The sequence below is a fragment of the Neophocaena asiaeorientalis genome, unplaced genomic scaffold (genome assembly GCF_003031525.2).
Source record: "Neophocaena asiaeorientalis asiaeorientalis breed wild unplaced genomic scaffold, Neophocaena_asiaeorientalis_V1.1 scaffold240, whole genome shotgun sequence".
NCBI classification, from domain to species: domain Eukaryota; kingdom Metazoa; phylum Chordata; class Mammalia; order Artiodactyla; family Phocoenidae; genus Neophocaena; species Neophocaena asiaeorientalis.
Window position 1 is genome coordinate 391,389 of NW_020185331.1, and position 22,665 is coordinate 414,053.

At 36.8% G+C, this 22,665-nt stretch overlaps 1 protein-coding gene across 1 annotated transcript in view; it reads right to left on the reverse strand.

Annotated features, from left to right (window-relative positions):
• Positions 1 to 22,665, reverse strand: part of TM9SF3 (transmembrane 9 superfamily member 3) — a 62,153-nt gene that overhangs the window by 7,833 nt on the left and 31,655 nt on the right. Inside the window, exons 9-13 of the mRNA XM_024734967.1 lie at positions 11,095 to 11,234; positions 8,233 to 8,301; positions 4,965 to 5,111; positions 4,423 to 4,506; positions 4,220 to 4,296 (exon numbers count right to left, since the gene is read on the reverse strand). Coding sequence (XP_024590735.1) covers positions 4,220 to 4,296; positions 4,423 to 4,506; positions 4,965 to 5,111; positions 8,233 to 8,301; positions 11,095 to 11,234 — 517 coding nt within the window. The remainder of the gene's footprint in view (positions 1 to 4,219; positions 4,297 to 4,422; positions 4,507 to 4,964; positions 5,112 to 8,232; positions 8,302 to 11,094; positions 11,235 to 22,665) is intronic.

A 22,665-nucleotide genomic window follows, 5' to 3' on the forward strand; every position in this document is an offset into this window, starting at 1 on the left:
AAGATATTCCATGCAAAAGGAAATGAAAAAAGGCTGGAGTAGCAATATTCTTATGAGATAAAATAGACTTTAAAATAAAGAGTGTTACAAGAGACAAGGAAGGACACTACATAAAGAGAAAGCCCAGAGATAAACCCACGCACCTCTGGTAAACTAATCTATGATAAAGGAGGCAAGGATATAAATGGAGAAAAGACAGTCTCTTCAATAAGTGGTGCTGGGAAAACTGGACAGCTACATGTAAAAGAATGAAATTAGAACACTCCCTAACACCATACACAAAAATAAACTCAAAATGGATTCGAGACCTAAATGTAAGACCGGACATTATAAAACTCTTAGAGGAAAACATAGGAAGAACACTCTTTGACATAAATCAGAGCAAGATCTTTTTTGATTCACCTCCTAGAGTAATGGAAATAAAAACAAAAACTAAACAAATGGGACCTAAAGAAATTTAAAAGCTTTTGTACAGCAAAGGAAACCATAAACAAGACGAAAAGAGAACCCTCAGAATGGGAGAAAATATTTGCAAACGAATCAACGGACAAAGGATTAATCTCCAAAATATATATAGACAGCTCAATTAGCTCAATATTAAGGAAACAAACAACCCAATCCAAAAATGGGCAGAAGACCGAAATAGACATTTCTCCAAAGAAGGCATACAGATGGCCAAGAAGCACATGAAAAGCTGCTCAACATCACTAATTATTACAGAAATGTAAATCAAAACTACAATGAGGTATCACCTCACACTGCTCAGAATGGGCTTCATCAGAAAATCTACAAATAACAAATGCTGGAGAGGGTGTGGAGAAAAGGGAACCCTCTTGCAATGGTGGTGGGAATATAAATTGATACAGCCACTATGGAGAACAGTATGGAGGTTCCTTAAAAAACTAAAAATAGAATTACCATATGATCCAGCAATCCCACTACTGGGCATACACCCAGAGAAAACCATAATTCAAAAAGTCACATGCACCTCAATGTTCATTGCAGCACTATTTACAATATCCAGGTCATGGAAGCAACCTAAATGCCCATCGACAGACGCATAGATAAAGAGGTTGTGGTACATATATACAATGGAGTATTACTCAGCCATAAAAAGGAACCAAACTGAGTCATTTGTGGAGATGTGGATGGATCTAGAGACTGTCATACAGAGTGAAGTAAGTCAGAAAGAGAAAAACTTATATCATATATTAATGCACATAGGTGGAATCTAGAAAAATGGGACAGATGAACCAGTTTGTAGGGCAAAAGTTGAGACACAGATGTAGAGAACAAACGTATGGACACCAAGGGGGGAAAGGCGCGGGGTGGGTGGGGATGGTAGTGTGCTGAATTGGGCTATTGATATTGACATGTATACACTGATGTGTATAAAATTGATGACTAATAAGAACCTGCTGTATAAAAAAATAAAATTAAATTAGAAAATTTAAGAAAAATGAAAGATCTCATTAAATAGCGAGGAGTTCGGGGAACAATATTCTGAAGGAAGGATGGCCAATAATACTAAACGAAACTTTTGATTGCCAAGGGATACACAAGATGTTCCCATATAACACAAATCCAGACTTAGCTTTCAGTTCCTATTCAACTTTCTCTCAAATTTGGTTAACTAATTATCACAAGGAAAGGTTATCACAACGGCTATAAATAAAATGTGTAACTATAATATAGAGAACTGTCTTCCCTTATAGCTGGTGAAATTAGTTTTACTACTTTACAGTCAGTGTCATTTGTATATGTGTGTACACAGTGGTCACATACATGGTATATACGAACAGATTCTTTTTTTTTTAACTTTTATTTTATATTGGAGTATAGTTGATTTACAATGTTGTGCTAGTTTCAGTAGTACAGCAAAGTGATTTAGTTATACATATATCTATTCTTTTGCAGATTCTTTTCCCATAAAGGTTATTACAGAGTATTGAGTAGAGTTCCCTGTGCTATATACAGTGGGTCCTTGTTGATTATTTTATATCTAGTAGTGTGTATATGTTAATCCCAACCTCCTAATTTATCCCTCCCCTCCATCTCTTTCCCCTTTGGTAACCGTAAGTTTGTTTTCTAAATCTGTGAGTCTGTTTCTGTTTTGTAAATAAGTTCATTTGTATCATTTTTTAGATTCCACATGTAAGTGATATTATATGATATTTTTCTTTCTCTGTCTGACTTACTTCACCTTGTATGATAATCTCTAGGTCCATCCATGTTGCTGCAAAAGGCATTATTTCACTCTTTTTTATGGCTGAGTATAGATTCTTTTTTTTAATTATCATGTAATATTATATTAGTTTAAGGTGGACATCATAATGATTTGATATATGTATGTATTGCAAAATGATCACTCAATAAATTTAGTTAACATCCATTACCTTACATAGTTTCAAAGGTTTTTTTCTTGTGATAAGAACTTTTAAGACCACTCTCTTAACAGCTTACAAATGTAAAACACAATATTCTTAAATCTAATCACCTTACTGTACATTACATCCCCAGAAGTTATTCATCTTATAAGTGGAAGTTTGGACCTTTTGACCACCTTCATCTCTGGCAACTACCATTCTGCAGAACAGATTCCTCTGATGAAAGAAGAAAGCAACCTTGGTACCCTAAAGAGGTCCACAAATGTCATACCAGGACCCAGGTTTTAACAAGATAATTCTGTTTTCCTTATTCTATTGCCCATCCTATAGCTAAAGGCAGAATTACCAAAAAAAAAAAAAAAAGTGTGTGTGTGGGGTAGTTCTGAATTATACACTATCTGGAAACGTCTCCAGAGTGATTATTCATTAAGCCTTACATCATTCCTATGAGGTAACTAGGTAATTAGCTTCATTTATTGGGTAAAAACCTGAACCAGAAAAAAAGTGAGCTGCTTGTACATTTTCCCTTAAGATACCTCTGCCAGGACTCAGTGTCATGAAATTGCTCTGAGGTGAAAACACATGGTGTAGAAACCCAAAGAATCTACAGAAACAAAGACACAACCCCAGAAGAGAAGGACAGCCCAAGACGCTTGGCCCTCCTCAACCCCGTAACAGCAGCAGCCGGCACTCACTGAGCATCTGCCATCCACCTGATGTTTACCCACAGTCAATCACTGACTCCTCATCACAACCCTGCAAGGTAGGTATTACTACTGTTTTGCAAATGAGAATGTTGAGAAAGAAAGGTTAAATAATTTGGCCACAGTAACAGGGCTATTAAGTAGGGGCAATACGATTCACAACCAGGACTAATTGGTCCCCCAAAGTCTAGCTCTTCCCAGAAATTCTCCATCATGTCTCCCATGTAACTGGCTATCTCTTAACACCTAATAACAGACCTGCATTACACTTGGTGCTTTACACACATGACACTATCACAAATAACTACTCTGTAAGCTATGCCCGTTATATAGATTAGAAAATGAGATTTAGAAAGGTTGATACGGCTTCCCATGGCCACAAAAAACAGTGAGTGGCAGCATGGAGATTTAATCCAGGTCTCTCAGGCTTTTCAGTCCATGTTTTTCCATTTTTCATGCTGCTTCCAAAAGTTCTTTCTTTGTTTTCTAGTTATTTCACACATACTAGAGACTCTATTATTGGTGATAACTATCACCTCTTCCATCTAAGGGAAGATTGTGATAGACCTATGAAACAGTGGTATTATCCTCATCTTACAGAGGCTTGGAGAGCTTAGGGAACTGGATCAAGGTATAGAACCACCGATGGCACAGCCAGAACTTAAGTCCAGTCTACAGACACCCAAGCGTGTACTGGTAACCAGTCAACTGTGCTGCCTCCTGGACACTGCTACCTCCACTAACGGTGGAACAGAAACTTCCAAACAAAAACCATTCAGCCAAACCTTAACCTGTTTACATAATAATCTTTTCCAAAGAATCTAAACTAAACAAACAAACAAACAAAAACAACAATTCTCAACTGGAATAAGAAACTAATTGTGGTATGGAAAATAAAAATAGTGCTATACAGAATTACTAAAAACAGGAAAGTAAAAAAGAAATCAATGAGGTAATAAATTAGATTTTGAGGAATAGTCAAAAGAACTGAAATCAGATACTTGAGTTTATTTTGGTATTCCTGATCAAACGACAGAAAGTAGTTTCTTAATTTCCAATTACTGCATTTTTCTGATTCAGAAACACTCAAAGATTTACTCATGATGTTCCAGGAAGTTCAGAACTTACCACACATTATCCCTAAGGCTGTGCTAAATACCGCCATATATCCAAAGTAAAATGATGTCTGAAATAAGCCATACATCCTGAAATAAAACCAAAAAATTATATATAGTATATCCATTTTTACTTTAGACATAAGGCCTAAATTCTAGTATTTAAACGACAAACTTAGCTTCTAAAACACAAAATGAAAAAATGTCTCCACTTACTTTGTTTTGAAAAAATAGTAGTAAAAGGAATACATGTAAACATAAATTGCAGTTGATGCAGCAGAGAGAAAACTTGTCCATTGCCTGAGGAAAAAAGTAACCCTTTTGAATGGATGGCACTGAAAGATTTTAAAGCAGACTTTTATAAAAATATCCTTTAAGATTCTGTATATTTAAAAACAAATGCATGTACAATGGCATTTAAATATATCAACGAGGAGAAAGCCTAAGAATTGGAAGGAGAGATCCTAAATTTTGTCAAATTTACTATTATAAATGACCCTAAATAAACCATTTCCTTTTTCAGACCTGTCTCCTAGTGTTTAAACTAATGACCCTCATTAATACCAACAAAATTTTTTTTGACTGATATTTTTCCTCTAAAATCATCAACATTTTTATAATTGAAAAAAAAATCCCTATACTATCTTAAGGAGGAAAATTTCTATACAGATCTTTTACTCCACTTGATACACTTCAAATGGAATCTTATTTTAAAATATTATGGTCCCCAGAGGTTCTTCCCAGAAATAAGTACTCACCACCTATAATCCTCTGCATTTAGTAGAAAGTATGTGCACACGATGGTCACACAGACGGTCACAATGCACAGGATGACCAGCACCAGCATCATGAAGCCATAGACATAATAGATCTTATACGCCCAGAAAGATGTGAAGATGAAATACCTAAATACAACACAACGAAGACACAGTTTTCTAGTCTTTATTCATGTAGCTCACACTGCTCTTGCTAAATCTCACTTGCATCTTAGTTCTCACTTTTTTCTCACTTAAATCTCAATATTTTTCTTTCAAGTAACTTCCAACAGTTTCCCTTACCCCCTTTTCATTAAGTCATTTAAAATTCTCTCAAAAATATTTTCTTAGATAATCTTTCAAGAACAGACTCATTAGTAGGGTAGGGTATCCATCTCTAAGCAAACTAAATAAATTAGAAGCTTAAGGAGTATACTGTAGAAATGAAAATAGCTAAAAATTCTTATTTTTTAAATAAAGTCAATTTCCTTGTTCTTTCATTTTTTTCTAGATACAACACTTTATAAACAATGTATTTTATATTTTATAAAACACCCTATTAAATTTAAAAAAGGTTTGATATAGTAATAATGTATAAAATTAGGAAAATAAAAATAATTAGGAAAAGAAAGCCTATGGAAGCTTCATGCCATTTTCACAGTACCACAAAAGAAAGGGCATTAAGATTTTATACCAAAAAAAGACCCTCTACTCTAATTCCATTACACAAGCCATAGTTAAACAAAAAGCGTGTTTTTTGTTTTTTTTTTGCGGGCCGCGGGCCTCTCACTGCTGTGGCCTCTCCCGCTGCGGAGCACAGGCTCTGGACGCGCAGGCCCAGCGGCCACAGCTCACGGGCCCAGCTCCTCCGCGGCATGTGCGATCTTCCCGGACCGGGGCACGAGCCCGTGTCCCCTGCATCGGCAGGCGGACTCTCAACCACTGCGCCACCAGGGAAGCCCCAAAAAGGGTTTTTTAGCCTCTTTTCTTTTTCTTGTTCCCTTCTGCTTGTTAGTTACCTTATTCATCACCAATTCTTTCAACAGATATTTACAGAGGCCCTATACATATCAGAGAAGCAGTGAGAACAGAATTGAAGACCAAGTCTTTACTCTGAAGGAGATTAGTTCAGTGGGAACTAGTAAAGGGGCTATCATGACACCCAAGTGCTTCTCCAATGCACCTAACAGGGGCAACTTACTGACTTGGCTGGGTGGGGCTCTGGGGGTAGGGAAGGGTGGTGAGAAGAATCAGATAAGGCATGGTGGGTGGGGAGCTAGAAGAATATTCCATGCATTGGAACAGCAAAGGCAAAGGCTCACAAAGGAATTCACTGTATTTAGAAAGACTCAAAGTAATTCAGTATGGCTAGAACTTCAAATGAACTGTGAGAGATAAGAGATGAGGCTGGAGAAGAGAACAGGGCCAGATTCTATATCATGAAGGTCTTTATTGACTATGTGATAGGGTTTGGACCTTACCTCAATGAAAATGAGAAGTCTTTAGCAAATAAGTGACATGATCAGACTGATACCTTAAAAAGACCACTGTGGCTACCAAGAGGAGAACAAGTGTGAGGGTGGTCAAAGCAGAGAAGTTAAAGATACAGCAGAGTGGCTACCAAACGGAACAGAGTACCCGAGAAAACAGGAAGAGATGTGATCCACAAGGTAGTATGGACAGGGTAGGAAGGAAAAAATAGTGGCAAGTCAAATCAGGGTGAGGACACAAGTCAGAAAGTACAAAAGAATTTCTCGAACTGGTTTTTATTAAACCATGAGCTAGAGTGACATGCTCTCCAATCCCTCTAAGGTGCCGACTAATACCCACAGCTGGCAGGTGACCCCCAGGAGTGGCCCAAATCTATGTCAGTTGTCCTTATTTGTGTAATTACACAATTTAAATGTCACATAAAGAAATAAACACAATAGCTAAAAGAATTATGATTTCTATGAAAATTATGTTGAATACTTTGGAAAAATTCAATAAGGTGAGCCACTAAAAAACAAGTGATAAAACTGGGCATGGGTGAGACAACTATAAAAGACTGGGGGACAAATGTACAAATCTAGAAGGATTCTGCACTTAGGATACTTCAGACAGGTCTTTACATTCCTGCTCCACTTTAAAAAGTTTGGAAAATACAGAAGATGCATTATGAATTTCAAAGGTAAAAATGATGGAAACGTCGACTAGGTACAAAGGCAAGACCTTGGCTCTATATTTTTTTAAAAAATCAGTGAAAGATGTACCTTTAGTTGTTTTAAGTTAAAATAAAATGTTATGTATGTATCTTTTTTTAATAATTCCCTTACATGAGCCAACTTTTTCAATTAACCAACTGTCAGATTCAATCACACCTCTTAAGGAGGCATCCACTGTACAGGAGAGAATCAGCACTGGGGCGTCCGGAAACGTGTAAGGAAATTTTGAGTAGTCACAATGACTGGCATTTCATGGGCAGGATCCAGAGGTGTATGACTGCAGTTCTTGAAAAAGTCCCATACAAAGAACTGTCTCTTCTAAGATGCCGGAGCACTCCCATCAAGGAACATTGGAACACAGGTTGAGAAAAGAAATGCTTATATTTTGCAGTGGGGAACCAAGGATGCAGATATGAAGCATGGTAACTGGGCACAAGATGGCATATCTCCCCCCCCGAAACACATACATAATTCCCAGCACTCCTATGGGCCTTGATGGAAGAAGACTAGGAATGAATGTGTATCCAAAGATGTCAGGATCTTGACTAACTGGTAGGTAATGGTTTACCTAGTTCCCTGGCCCCTTAGAAATATTTTAAAAATAAAAATCAGTAATTTCTTATATCATGTAGCTGATCAAAGGCTGGTCTGACATGTATGCATTCTCTAGCATGCATGCTTTGATTTCTAAGATCTCCTGTTTGGTGAGAAAGGTCTAGAACACAATACAAAAACAGTATAAGCTTCACCTGAATATTTGAGAACAAAGCAGAAAACCACTTTTTTTTTTTTTTTTTTTTTTTTTTAGCGGCATGTGGGATCTTCCCGGACCAGGGCACGAACCTGTGTCCCCTGCATCGGCAGGCGGACTCTCAACCACTGCGCCACCAGGGAAGCCCAAAAACCACCTTTTGACAGACTACATAGACCCCTTTCTAGAAGCATGGACTTAACAAACTAACTCTGTTAGATGCCTGCCCATCTGATGATTCTATACCTATCCTAACTCCTAAATTTTCTTATTATAATGAAATCCCCCAAAACATAAATACATTGCAAAAACTTACATTTCAATAAAGATTGAGCCAAAAGGTAAAATTCCTCCCAGGCAAACAATAACGGCAGGCTCCATGAACCTGGAAAATATTAAAATTAACAGTAAACTTCTAGTATGATTTCCACATTATATTATATAAACCCTGATAATAGAAATCAGATGCTTGGTACTTAAAAATAATCTAAAGGATAGAAACAAACCAGTAAACAGAAAACCAAAAATTCAAAGAGGCACAATACTGAGAGGGGACTTCAAATTAGCCATAGGTTATAGTCAAAATTCTTTTGGGCATTAAAGGCCGAGATAAGAACTTGTGGAACACAAATACTTGCGACTGGCAGAACTCAAGAAAAACTATGAGTATTTGCTCTTGTTCTATACTTTTCAGTAACTTCTAAAAATTTTCGTCATTTACCTTACAGAAAGCCATAGGGAAAGAAAAGTCTTGAGACCCCCCCCTGCATCTGAAATAATGTTTCCCAAATTGTGGCCTTGCCAATCTCTTTGCTCATGCTTTCCTTGGCTCAGTAACTTGTTCTCCTATGAATCACACAATTAAGGTATTATGGGTTCTGAGTTATAAAAGGAGTTAAAGAATGAATAAAAAATAAAATTCAAACCTCATTCATTCACTCAACACTTACTGATTGCAATCGGTAATTCTCCACCTGCAATGCCTTCCCTTGTCTCACGGTTCTCTCCTGCGAGCACTGACTCAAGTGTTCGCCCCATAAAGCCTTTCTCGGGTCTCCCAAGAAGAGGTGGGTTCTTCCACTGTCTCTTGAACGTAACTCCATGGCAGCACTTACCACACTATACTGTACTGTCTAATTAAATACCTCACTAGATTATAAACCCTGGCATGCAGAAGCTATTCATCTAGGTATTCCCAGTGTCCAGCACAGTATGTGGCACATAAAAGATAGTAAACTACTATTCCTGAAATGAACAGACTACAAAACTGAGAAGAAAATGAGTTTGAGAGCCGAAAAAAAAAATTTTTAAGTCTAGTCTTCTTTCCTCCTTTTATAGAAAGCCAAGATCCACAGAGGTTAAAAATGACATGCCCGCCAGATCTAGTATTCAGATTTTGGTTCCCATACAACTATATAAAGAAAATGAAGAGGCACGCGAGCCTTCCTACACCTAAATGTGACCCATGGTTATTAGCAAGGTCGCGTGTTGCTCCTTCCTCTCCTTCACCAGCCCTAGTGACCCAGAGGAACTTTTGTGATTTCTATGCTTTTCCTTTAACCTTATCCTCCCCAGTAATGGGTAAAGGAACAAACGTTAGGGTATCAATGAGCCTTAACAGTCTAATCTTGATTTGAAGATAAAACTGACTTTAAAAAACAGACTACAAAAGTTCTCATAAGCACCAATCCTAGAGAAAAAGAACATGGACAATTCCTAGGACTAGAACAGATCATTCTCCTTTATACTACGGGGCTATTTTATTCAGCCTCCACTTCTGCAAATGTCTACATACCTCCAAGTCTACAAAAGACTATATAATTATTTAAACATAAGTTATACTTACAATATAGCAAAATATCTAGGAATGGAGGCTTTTCAATATACATCCCTTATTATGAATATGTAGAGTCTACCATATAGCTATTCTTATGAGATGGGGAATAAAACAAATGTACAGTAAGACTGTTCTATTTATGTCTGCAAGTAAGAATTAGGAAAATAAAGAATGCAGAATAGCATAAATCAGCACTAAAACGTTCAATTTACTAATTTTATTTTATTTTATTTTTTATTTATTTATTTTTGGCTGCGCCATGCGGCACATGGGATCTTAGTTCCCTCACTAGGGATCGAACCCGCACCCCTTGCAGTGGAAGGGTGGAGTCTTAACCACTGGACTGCTGGGGAAGTCCTCAATTTACTAATCTTAAAAAGCAAAACATATAATGAGTTCACATTTTGTTCAAATTTGAATTATGAAAATTAGAAATATAAACATATTAGTAACATCTCATTTTATGTCCAAAAGTTGAAAAAATACAAACCATCTCAAGTTAAAAATCCATCAAGAATCACTATTTCAAAGCTGAACGGTCAAATGAACTATAAACTATGCTTACACTATTGCAATAGAAGAATCGCTTTAGCTGTTAAACAGAAATACCTGTCATCCTTTGTCAGGATTAAATCTTGAATTATGGGAGATCCTCAAAAATACATTTTGTGCATAAAATGTGAAAAATGTATTTGAGAGATTCTATACTATCCCAGAAGTGAAGGTAAAGAACATAGGTCAATAAGTTATAATTGGTCTCACTACTAATTCCTCTCTCAATTGATACAAAATCTATGGCTATAAGTCAATGTTGTTTCAAATAATAAAATATCTGGAAAGGAAAGTGAAATTAGAAGCCAGGGGTTGGCAATCTTTTTCTGTAAAGGTTCAGATAGTAAGTATTTCAGGTTTTGCAGGTGATATGGTCTCTGTCATAACTACTCAACTTTGATGCCACCCTGTAAAAGCAGTGACAGACAATATGTCAACAGGCATGGCTATATTCCAACAAAATTTTATTTATAAAAACAGGCAGCAGGTCAAATCTGGTTTATAGACTGCAGTTATACAACGGCTGCCGCTTTAGGTCCCACCCTAGCACTAGTGTACTTACCAAAGCATTTGATTTCTCTGTAAATGGCACCAATATTCAAAAAAGTGAAATAAGCATATCATTTATTACTACCTCTAGCAATATAAATTGAAGGAAAAAGTAAAAAGACAAATTCTTAAGTTTAAACTTATAAATACATGCCAATTCTAAAAATTATGTATACATAATAGCCTTAGGAATTTATATATTGTGAGAAGCAATCACATAAAATTTAGCATTCTCTTTACCATTTTTTCTCTGGTATGGGACGAGGCACTGCATTGACACGACACGGAAAGTTCGGTTGACCTGACAGATTTCGGCCAAGTATTGTACCAACAAGATTTAGAGGAAGGATAACAAAAAAACAGATGCAACAAACGGCCACCTGTAAATTAAATTAAAATATGTGTGATTACTCAGAGAACAATAACACTAATAAAAACAAGTACAAACGACACTTAAAAATTTAAATACAATTTGATCACAAGAGAAAATGTTTAAGTTCAATATGGGTTAAAATTGTGCAGAATATATACTAATGGCAATAGGAAAAGAATGTGCTTTAGAATAAAACTAAATACAAGTTGAACTGTTTCCTACCTACTGTAGTTCCCAATTTTTCCTATTCTTCCATACTGTCCCTACTACAGTCCTTTTTTCCTCTCTTTTCACTTTCAGCTGTCATGCTTTTAACATATCCTTTATCTTTTATCATTCTAACCAACTTATTTACTTGCCTACACTTCATTGAGCTCCTAATATGCACAAGGACCTTTATACATGTTATTTTTCTACTTTACAGATGAAGAAAATGAGATTTAAGAGAGGCTAGGTAACTTCCCATGATCACACAATTAGTAGGTGGCCGAACTAAGATTTCAATTCAGATCTGCCTGTCTCAATCTGTCTGCTCATTTCTATTCTACAATGCCTTAGGATCTTAAAAATAGAAGAATATCACTATTTATGTACATATGTGTATTACTAAAATAATGAGTATTTTTCTGCCAATTAGTAATTCAAAGTCTAAAGTTACAAGGAAGACCACACAGAGATTCTAGAACCAAAGTGGTTAGTTAATAAATAAATAAATTTATTTTTGTGATTTTTTTTTTTTCTTTATCTGTACACTCAAGGAGACACACTCAAGCTCTTTTCCAGCCAGCATCTGGTTAGGATTATTTCACTCTGAACTTCTAAAACTGGAATAGGACTGAATCACCTCTAAGATCTCTTTCAATTATACATTTTGGGGTTCTAATAAATCAAAAGTAAAAGTGAGATGCAGCTCAAAATTAAAGAAATAAACAACCTAATCCAAACATGGGCAGAAGACCTTAACAGACATTTCTACAAAGAAGACATACAGATGGCCAAGAAGCACATGAAAAGCTGCTCAACATCACTAATTATTACAGAAATGCAAATCAAAACTACAGTGAGGTATCACCTCACACCAGTTAGAATGGGCATCATCAGAAAATCTACAAACAACAAATGCTGGAGAGGGTGTGGAGAAAAGGGAACCCTCTTGCACTGTTGGTGGGAATGTAAATTGACACAGCCACTATGGAGAACAGTATGAAGGTTCCTTAAAAAACTAGAAACAGAATTACCATATGATCCAGCAATCCCACTACTGGGCATATACCCAGAGAAAACCATAATTCAAAAAAGACACATGCACCCCAATGTTCATTGCAGCACTATTTACAATAGCCAGGTCATGGAAGCAACCTAAATGCTCATCGACAGACAAATGGATAAAGAAGTTGTGGTACAGGGACTTCCCTGGTGGCACAGTGGTTAAGAATCTGCCTGCCAATGCAGGGGACACGGGTTCGAGCCCTGGTCTGGGAAGATCCCACATGCCGCGGAGCAACTAACCCCGTGAGCCACAACTACTGAGCCTGCGCTCTACAGCCCAGGAGCCACAACTACTGAGCCCATGTGCTGCAACTACTGAAGCCCGTGTGCCTAGAGCCAGTGCTCCACAACAAGAGAAGCCACCACAATGAGAAGCCCATGCACTGCAACAAAGAGTAGCCTCCTCTCACCACAACTAGAGAAAGCCCGTGCACAGCAACAAAGACCCAATGCAGCCAAAAATAAATATAAAATAAATTAATTAAAAAATTGTTGTGGTACATATATACAATGGAATATTACTCAGCCCTAAAAAGGAACGAAATTGAGTCATTTGTGGAGATGTGGATGGATCTAGAGACTGTCATACAGAGCGAAGTAAGTCAGAAAGAGAAAAACAAATATCGTATATTAACACATGTATGTGGAACCTAGAAAAATGGTATACATGAACCGGTTTCCAGGGCAGAAGTTGAGACACAGGTGTAGAGAACAAATGTATGGACACCAAGGGAGGAAAGCCACAGGGAGGGTGGAGATGGTGGTGTGCTGAACTGGGCGATTGGGATTGACATGTATATAACTGATGAGTTTAAAATTGATGACTAATAAGAACATGCTGTATATAAAAAAAGTTAAATTAAATTTTTAAAAAACTCAATAAAATGTACCTTGATGGGAAAAAAAATTAAAAGTGAGAGAAAAGCTGAATGAAAACTGTGAAGAAACTGACTGAGAGAAATGAAGAGGTGTGGGGTAGAAAATTCACAGTGATCACATGAGAAGGAAAGAATCTATTTTGAAGCAACATTGTGAAAACTCTGCATCTTCATTATATCCTTATGTGTGCTTGTGTGTGTTAAACAAGCCAAGGAGTATTATCATCTTCCTTTCAGGTAAAACTTGTATAAATGTATGAGAGTTAAGAGAGTTCTGAAATTCCATTTTAAAGCTCAGACTTAGGAAGGCAAATCATTGGTGTCTCAGTTTAGACCTGTTAATAATATGAATTTCTGGGCTTCCCTGGTGGCGCAGTGGTTGACAGTCTGCCTGCCAATGCAGGGGACACGGGTTCGTGCCCCGGTCTGGGAGGATCCCGTGTACTGCAGAGCGGCTGGGCCCATGAGCCATGGCCGCTGAGCCTGTGCGTCCAGAGCCTGTGCTCCGCAACGCGAGAGGCCACAACAGTGAGAGGCCCGTGTACCACAAAAAAATAATAATAATAAATAAATAAAAAATTAAAGAATATGAATTTTTGCCCATATAAATAACAAGAATATGTGAAACATAAAAATAAGCAGACATTTTAAAGATATTTTAAATACTACGATATATTGTGAATTATACATACCTCATATTTGGGGGGTGAATTCTGTCTCAATTTTTGTTATTCATTGTTGATTGCTTTTTAAATTATTATTTTGCTCTCATTAAGCATATAAAACTCATAAATATTAACACACTGTGATAGAGACCTATGTATTTTCCCCTTAATTTACCAGAATTCTAATTTCAGATAAGGATTGAAGAGAAGCTGGAGAAAACATTCCTATGTGGAATGACAATGGTCTAGCAGAGTGGTCTTCAAACTGTTCCACAGAACCTCAGGTCCTGCTGAAGAGTTTCAGGAATTCCACAAGCATTTGATTTGAATATCCTTTTGAAAATAGTTTTTTTTAAATAATATTTTTAAGTGTAATAAAAATATACACACTCAAATTAGTTCTATACCAAATATTAATAGCTGGAGATACCACAATCAACTCATTTTCATGCAAACCTCAGAATAAAGTTTCTCCTGCTATCTCTGTGTATATATTTGGACTCACAGTAAACGTGTCATTGATTAGGAAGGCTTGTAATGCTACACTGGTCTTTTGTTCTCCCTCCCCATCCTCCACCCCGACCCAATTCAGGCCTGCACATACTTGCTCACTAAAAGCTTTACAAGCAAATGCACGACAGCACATGCATGTCACAAGCAATTAAGTGGCAGGTGAAATGAGGGCATATCTTGCCTTGTGTGCTTAATCAAAGCATAACAGCAGTCAACAAAGGAACCTATAAACGGTCTCATCAAGACAATATCAACTGTTTAGCATTTAATGTTTTCCCCTTTTCCTGACTTTTTAATACATGATAAAAAATGTGAGCAGTTTGTTAGAAACTGTTAGTGACTGAACTGTGAAACCAATTTCCTACTCCTTTATGTCCAAGTTCTAGATGACTTTACTTGAAAAATACTGAGACTGCAAGGCAAGCTATTAAAAAAAAAAAAAAAGTCACATGGAACGAAATTATCCGAGAAGTCAGGATTTTTCTCAATACTCATATTCAACCAAACAAACTGGTTACTGAAGAAGAATGTTACCTGTACCCCTTGGTATTAAATCTGCATTCATCGCAACTTTATTGCTCTCATTAAATTTAGAATGCTAAAAAAACTGAATTTGCAAAATTTATACTAACAGAATCAAGCTTGTATCTGTTTTCTTTATTGGGCTTCTGCATTAAGCTTTCGTTTAAAATGCAATTTAACAACTAAGAGTTAAAAAACCATTAGTCTAATACACTGGTGAAAACCCTGGAACTCAAACTAATACAGGGCCCACCCCTAGAGCTTCCTAGCCTCTGTTCATGGACCAATGAAAAGTGAAAACAGGGACGGGGGAAGGAAGGACTCACTCCAGGTTGAGGGCCTCCCCTAGCTACAATGAGAACAAGATAGAAACAAGTACTGCCTATCACTGCTTAACACGCCAAAGATGTACCAACTGGTCAACTATTCTCAACCTCAGTCACAGACTAAGAATGTGACTATTATTCTATCTTTATTTCCAGACTGGCCTTCTAAGGAAATCTGTGGTGTGAGTGGAATGGAAAGGGAAAAGGCAGCCTGAGATGGGCTATTATGGAATACTAAAGGATATAAATTTTACTGAGGATGATAGACAGTAACTGCTCATGGGTAAGGTGATTCTCAGAAAATATATCATCTTGTCAGTCATTACGTTTACGCATTTCCTTGACACTTGCTCAGAGTAGGCAATTTTTATGACTCCTTTTCTACCTTATACATTTTATGCCTTTGCTTCTATATAAAAATTATTTAGCTTCAATTTAAGCATGTCGACAATAATCAACCTAACAATCAGGACATTGCCAACGTAAACACAAATGCTTATAAGAAGCCTATCTATTTTATAGCTATTTTCAACATGCTAATTAATAACTCCCCATTCTGTTTCTTGGGCAACTTCAAGTTGAAGTTAAAAACTTATTCTATAATGCTAGCATTATCCTGATACCAAAACCATAAAAAAAGACATTATAGGAAAGTTGCAGATCAATATTTCTCATAAATATAGGTTCAAAACAAAAAGCAACAAATTTTAGCAAATGGAATCCAGCTATATTACAAACTGAGGTTTGTCAAAGGAATGCAAGATTGGTTTAAGATTCAATAATCAATCAATGCAGTTCACCATATTATCAGACTAAAAAGAGGAAAATCATAGATCATCTCAAAAGGTGCAGAAAAAATCATTGCAAGAGCCAACCTCCCTTCACAATAAAACAAACTCAGCAAACTAGGAATAGAGGGGAACTTCATCAACTTGATTAAGGACATCTATGAAAAAACTACAGGTAATATTTCTTGATGGCACAAGACTGAATACTTTCCCCCTAAGATTGGGAACAAGAGAAGAAGTCTGGTCTCACCTCTTCTATTCAACATTGTGCTGGAGGTTCTAGCCAGTGCAATAGGCAAAAAAAAGAAATACAAGGCATACAGATTAGAAAGGTAGAAATAAAATTGTCTTTATTCTCAGACAACATGATAATCTATGTAAAAAAAATCTTCAGGAATCTACAAAAAAGAAATTAGAACTAATAAGTGAGTTTAGCAAAGGTGCAGGATGCAAAGCCAACATGCAAAAATCAACTGTTTTTCTATACACTAGCAACAAGCATCAGAATTTTTAATTTAAAAAATACCATTTACAAATAGCATAAAAAATATGAAATACTTAGGGGTAATTTCAATAAAAGCTGTACAAAACCTAAATATTAAAATCTATAAAACATTACAAAGAAAAAGTAAAGATACCTAAATAAGTCAAGAGATATACTGTGTTCATTAATCAAAAGACTTAATATAATGTTAAGATGTGAATTCTTCCCAAATTGATCCATAGCTTTAATGCAATCCTAATCAAAACCTCAGGGTTTTTTGTAGAAATTGACAAGCCGATTCTAAACTTAACATGCAAATGCAAAGAACCTAAAAAATCCAAAACAACTCTGAAAAAGAACTGATTTCAAGACTTACTGTAAAGCTACAATAATCAAGACAGTGTGATACTGGCATCAAAAAAACCCAAAAAAACAAATTAATCAATGCAACAGAAAAAAAAGTTCAGAAATAGATCCACATAGATACGTGGTCAATTGATTATCAATAAAAGTGCTAAGGGAAATCAGTGGAGAAAGAGTAATCTTTTCAACAAATGGTGCTAGAACAAATGAAGAGCCATAAGCAAAACAAAACAAAACAAAACCCTTGACCCTTAACTCGTACAATATATAAAACTAACTACAAATGGATCATAGACCTATATTTCAGAGCGAAAACTATAAAATTTCTAGAAGAAAACATATGAGGAAAACTTACTGATCTTTGATTTGGCAAAAGATTTCTTAAAAAGGACAGAAAAGCACAAATCATAAAAGGAAAAAAATCAATAAATTGGACTTCAAAATTAATAACTTTTGCTCTTCAAAAGATACCCTTGGACTTCCCTGGTGGCGCAGTGGTTGAGAATCCGCCTACCAATGCAGGGGACACAGGTTCGAGCCCTGGTCTGGGAAGATCCCACATGCCATGGAGCAACTAAGCCTGTGTGCCACAACTACTGAGCCTGAGCTCTAGAGCCCAACAGCCACAGCTACTGAGCCTGCGTGCCACAACTACTGAACCCCACGCACCTAGAGCCCGTGCTCCACAACAAAGAGAAGCCACCGCAATGAGAAGCCTGCACACCACAATGAAGACTAGCTCCTGCTCGCCACAACTAGAGAAAGCCTGCGTGCAGCAACGAAGACCCAACGCAGCCAAAAATAAATTAATTAATTAAAAAAAAAAAAGCATGTCTCCAACTTGCCCAATTAATATCAAGCAGATGTGGGGCAAAACCATCAAAAAAAAAAAAAAGATACTCTTGAGAGAATGAAAAGACAGGCCACAAAATGGGAGAATATACTTGCAAGCTACATATAAGACAAAGGACTAGTATCTACAATATAGAAAGAACTCTTACCATTCAACAAGACAAGCTATAAAAAATAAGCAAAAGATTTAAACATTCATTAAAGAATATATATGGATGGCAAATAAGTACACAAAAATATCTTCAACATTAGTCATTAGGGAAATGCAAATTTAAACCACAATGAGACAACACTACACTTCCACTATAATGGCTAAAATTAAAAAGACTGACCATATCAAGTACTGGAGATAATGTGAAGCAACTGGAACTCTTATAAATACAATGCTAGTGGGAATGTAAAATGGCAAAACCACTTTGGGAAAGTTTGATAGTTTCTTGAAAAGTTAAGCTATAATATGACTCAGTCATTCCACTGTAGTTATTTATCCAAGAGAATCAAAAAATATGTCCACACAAAGATTTACATATGAATACTCACAGCAGCTTGATTTGTATGTAATAGCCAAAAACTGAAAACAATTCAAAAGTTCATTACTGGGTAAGTGGATAAACAAACTGTGGTACTTCCCTTACAATAAAATACTACTGAGCAATACAAAGGAACAAAATTATTAATATATGCAACAACATCAAGAGATTTTTAAAATAATTTTCTGAGTGAAAAAAGACCAAAAAAAGATCATACACTGTGTGAGTCTACTTATATGAAATTCTAGGTAATGCAAACTAATCTAAGATGACAGAGAGCAGACCGGTGGTTACCTGAGAATGAAAAAGGGAAGGGAAAAAGAAAAATTTTAAAGTAAAAAAAAGAAAAAGGAAAGAAAGAAAGAGAGGGACTTCCCTGGTGGCACAGTGGTTAAGAATCCGCCTGCCAATGCAAGGGACACGGGTTCAAGCCCTGGTCCGGGAAGATCCCACATGCCACAGAGCAACTACACCCGTGCACCACAACTACTGAGCCTGCACGCCACAACTACTGAGCCCACGTGCCACAACTACCAAAGTCCACGCGCCTAGAGCCCGTGCTCCGCAACAAAGAGAAGCCACCGCAATGAGAAGCCTGCGCACCGCAACAAAGAGCAGCCCCTGCTTGCAGCAATCAGAGAAAGCCCACACGCAGCAACGAAGACCCAACACAGCCAAAAATAAATAAATAAATAAATAGATAAATAGATTAAAAAAAGAAAGAGGGAAGGAAGGAGGAGGAAAAAGGGATAAATTACAAAGGTATATAACAAAATTTCTGGACTTTTTAAAATTGTGGTGACTGTTTCCCAAATATATACATATATCAAAGCTTGCCACACTTTAAATAGATACAATTTATCATATGTTAATTATACCTCAATACAGCTGTAAAAACATACAGACCAAAAAAAGGCATAAAACATTCTTCATTCACTGCTCTCGGCATAAATCTGAATTCGGGGCAGAAAGGAAAAAAAGAAAAAAAAACTAAAACAGATCATCACCACCACCAGTACCACAACAAAGAAAATGTGACTTTAACTGAAAAACTGAATCCTAGTTTTTTGCTTGGTAAAAGCGGGATAATGCATACCACTATCTCTATCTCTTTGAGTTCTTCTGAAAACCAGGTGAGACAAGGGGTGTGAAAGTGTTTTGTAAAGTACAATGTACTTTACATTTGCAAATGTACCCGTCCTTACTATAACTCATCTTGTTAGATATGGCACATCACTTCAGTCAGTTGAGATCATTTTAGATGCTGTCTTCATCATTCCATATTACTAGTCCCTGCCCCACACCCATCTCATGTCCTTGTTCAATTTAATCATCAGATCACTGTGCCTTTATATGTCATCAACAATGATTTGAATAGGTCAAAGTCAAGAATATCTGTCATGTTCTACTAAAAGGTAGTATGTGACATATTATGGGTAATATCATACCAATACTTTAATTCTATAATTATTTACATGTTTACCTGACTGTACTATTCTACCCACATTTCTCCATCTTGTCCAACAAGATATAATACTTTATTTATACTCTTTGTTCTTCTAGTCTTGCTAAAACCTACCAAAGAGAGGAACTGAAGTTGTTCTGGCATTTTTGTTTTTTTTTTTTTTTTTTTTTTTTTTTTTTTTTTGCGGTATGTGGGCCTCTCACTGTTGTGGCCTCTCTCGTTGCGGAGCACAGGCTCCGGATGCGTAGGCTCAGCGGCCATGGCTCACGGGCCCAGCCGCTCCGAGGCATGTGGGATCTTCCCGGACCGGGGCACGAACCCGTGTCCCCTACATCGGCAGGCAGACTCTCAACCACTGCGCCACCAGGGAAGCCCTGGCATTTTTGTTTTAATGAATCCATAACAGCTCCTAATGTTCATTACTTCCTGTGATTTAAAAAGTAAATTTTAATAACACATTCTAAAATCTTGTGCCTCATCAACATCAAGTTCACTGTGTTTTGTAAGGGAGAATCCACTTTCTTCATTTTCCTTCTAGAAAAACAATTTGCCTCTGTCTTACACAGTTATTCAAGCATTACTTATCATCATGATCTCTCAGTATCTCTAAAAGATCAGTTATATGAGCAACTAAACTTACTAAGGCAGCTGGGTACTCCTGTACAATCAATCCCCTTATCTAAGGCTTCACTTCCCTCTTATCAGGGATTATTTCCTCTTGTCTTTTCTTGTTTGAAGGTTATTTTATTTGATGAAAAATAAAAAGAGAAAGAATGAGATAGAGCGATTCTTCTTTTACTCTGTTACATCACTGATCCCATGTAATGAGCCTTTGGTCTTGCTATCAAAATATTTTTACAAAATCCTTTTGTTAGCCTTAGCACTTGTCAAGAGTTCAGGTTAGGAAATGGAGGTTTTCTAACACTATTTTTATAGACCTTAGTATTCTTTCATACTTAGGTATACTGTACTCTTCTCACAACCTTTGAGAGATCACAAAATAGCATGTATCCATTACTCTTTGTCTCCATTTTTTCCTCATTGTGTTAATTTCTGATTATATATCATGAATTTCTTTTTTTTTGTAGGGGGGGCGTTACGCCACACGGCATGCAGGATCGTAGTTCCCTGATCAGGGGTTGAACCTGCGCCCCATGCAGTGGAAGCGCAGTCTTAACCACTGGACCACCAGGGAAGTCCCCATGAATTTCATTTTTGAAAACCTCAAATTCTCAAGCCATTTGCCCAGTTATGGCCCAAGACTTGGGTCATGAGAGAGCATTTCTCTAAATATTTGTGAAATCTGATTTCCTAAAACCTCGGGCCTATTTCTGATGATTCCCCTCCCAAGCTAAAACAAACCTCAAGATGACACATATTACATGGCTCATGACCCCTGTTACTTCTCCATCAACTATTCTACCCATTAAGAGACAAAACCATAAAGTATGATAAGTCAAGGATTTATCAGTGCGTTCGGAACTGAATAATATTTAGATTAGAAAGTTTATTAGTTTCTATGCTCCCTTGCCTCTGAGTTTAAAACTCTGCAACTTGGTTCTTTGTCCTTTGAAAGCCTCCAATAACATTAAATTAAGAATCTGAGGTTTACAACCCACAAAAGACTTGATGCCTAAAATGTTTTTTTCAGAATATCCTGGCAAACCCTTCCTCATTCCCAAGAAACTCTCATAGGACCAAAAACTCTGGGTATAACACCTAAATCATTTCTGAACAAATTCCAAAGGAAAAAGGTTTTACCTTACCAGATACAATTTAATTTGAAGTACACTCTCTCTGACTCTCTGTATAGTACCTCTGCCAGAACACACCAACTTCAGAAACAGGTATGTTCATCTCTGAACAGTCTTTGACCCCAAATTTCATTTAAATGCTCTCTTACATTGTTTTGTAATACTCTCTAGGAACCATGCCTTAAGCGTGGCACACTAGACATTAGCTGAGATTACTACCACCACCCTCTACTTATGTTTCTTTTACCTTTATTAACCTGCTAAGATTGACTATTATTCAACAAGTTTAATCTGGCATGGATTTAATGGCTTTTTATGTATAATCAGGTACACATGAGCAGAGAATTTGGGGTCCAGAGACAAATTTCATCCATTTTCAATCTTATCTTGGGCTAGTCCTGGGGACAAAAGCAGTATTCTGACAAGACTCCAGATCCCAAGTGGGCAAAATCTCCATTGTTCTGGTGCCTCTGTAGGGCAAGACAGAGGCTGAAGTCACTATGACTACAGCTGGATTAAGCCTTCAATTGTGGAATCTCCGAGAAAACAGAACCAGAGCTAAGATCACCAGAGAAAAGGCTCAATGTCCAAGAGATCAAAGGAATGGGGGACAGAATGAGCTAAGGCCTCAGGAAGAGCATATAAGAGTATCTGAAGACTCTGATTTTCAAACTAGGCTATTTTAGTAGGAGAACCAGCTTCTCAGACACATGTGGTCTGGGAGCTTTTCAGCTGACAGATCCATCCTCAGATGCTGGGAACCAGAATCAGGTAAATAGTAGAGACTGGGTTTAAAGCAGGACAGATAAATTGGCATAGGATGAAGCCCTGGGCATTGAATTTTTTAAACTCCCCAGTGACTCTAATGTGTACCCATGGTTGAGAACCATGGAGTTTGTGAGAATATATAACCATTTCCTTCATAATGTCAACAAGTCAAATAACTTAAAATATAAGTTTAAGTAGTTAAAACACTTAATGGACAACTAGGTCAAACATTCACAACAATTCCTAAATTTCATGTTCTAA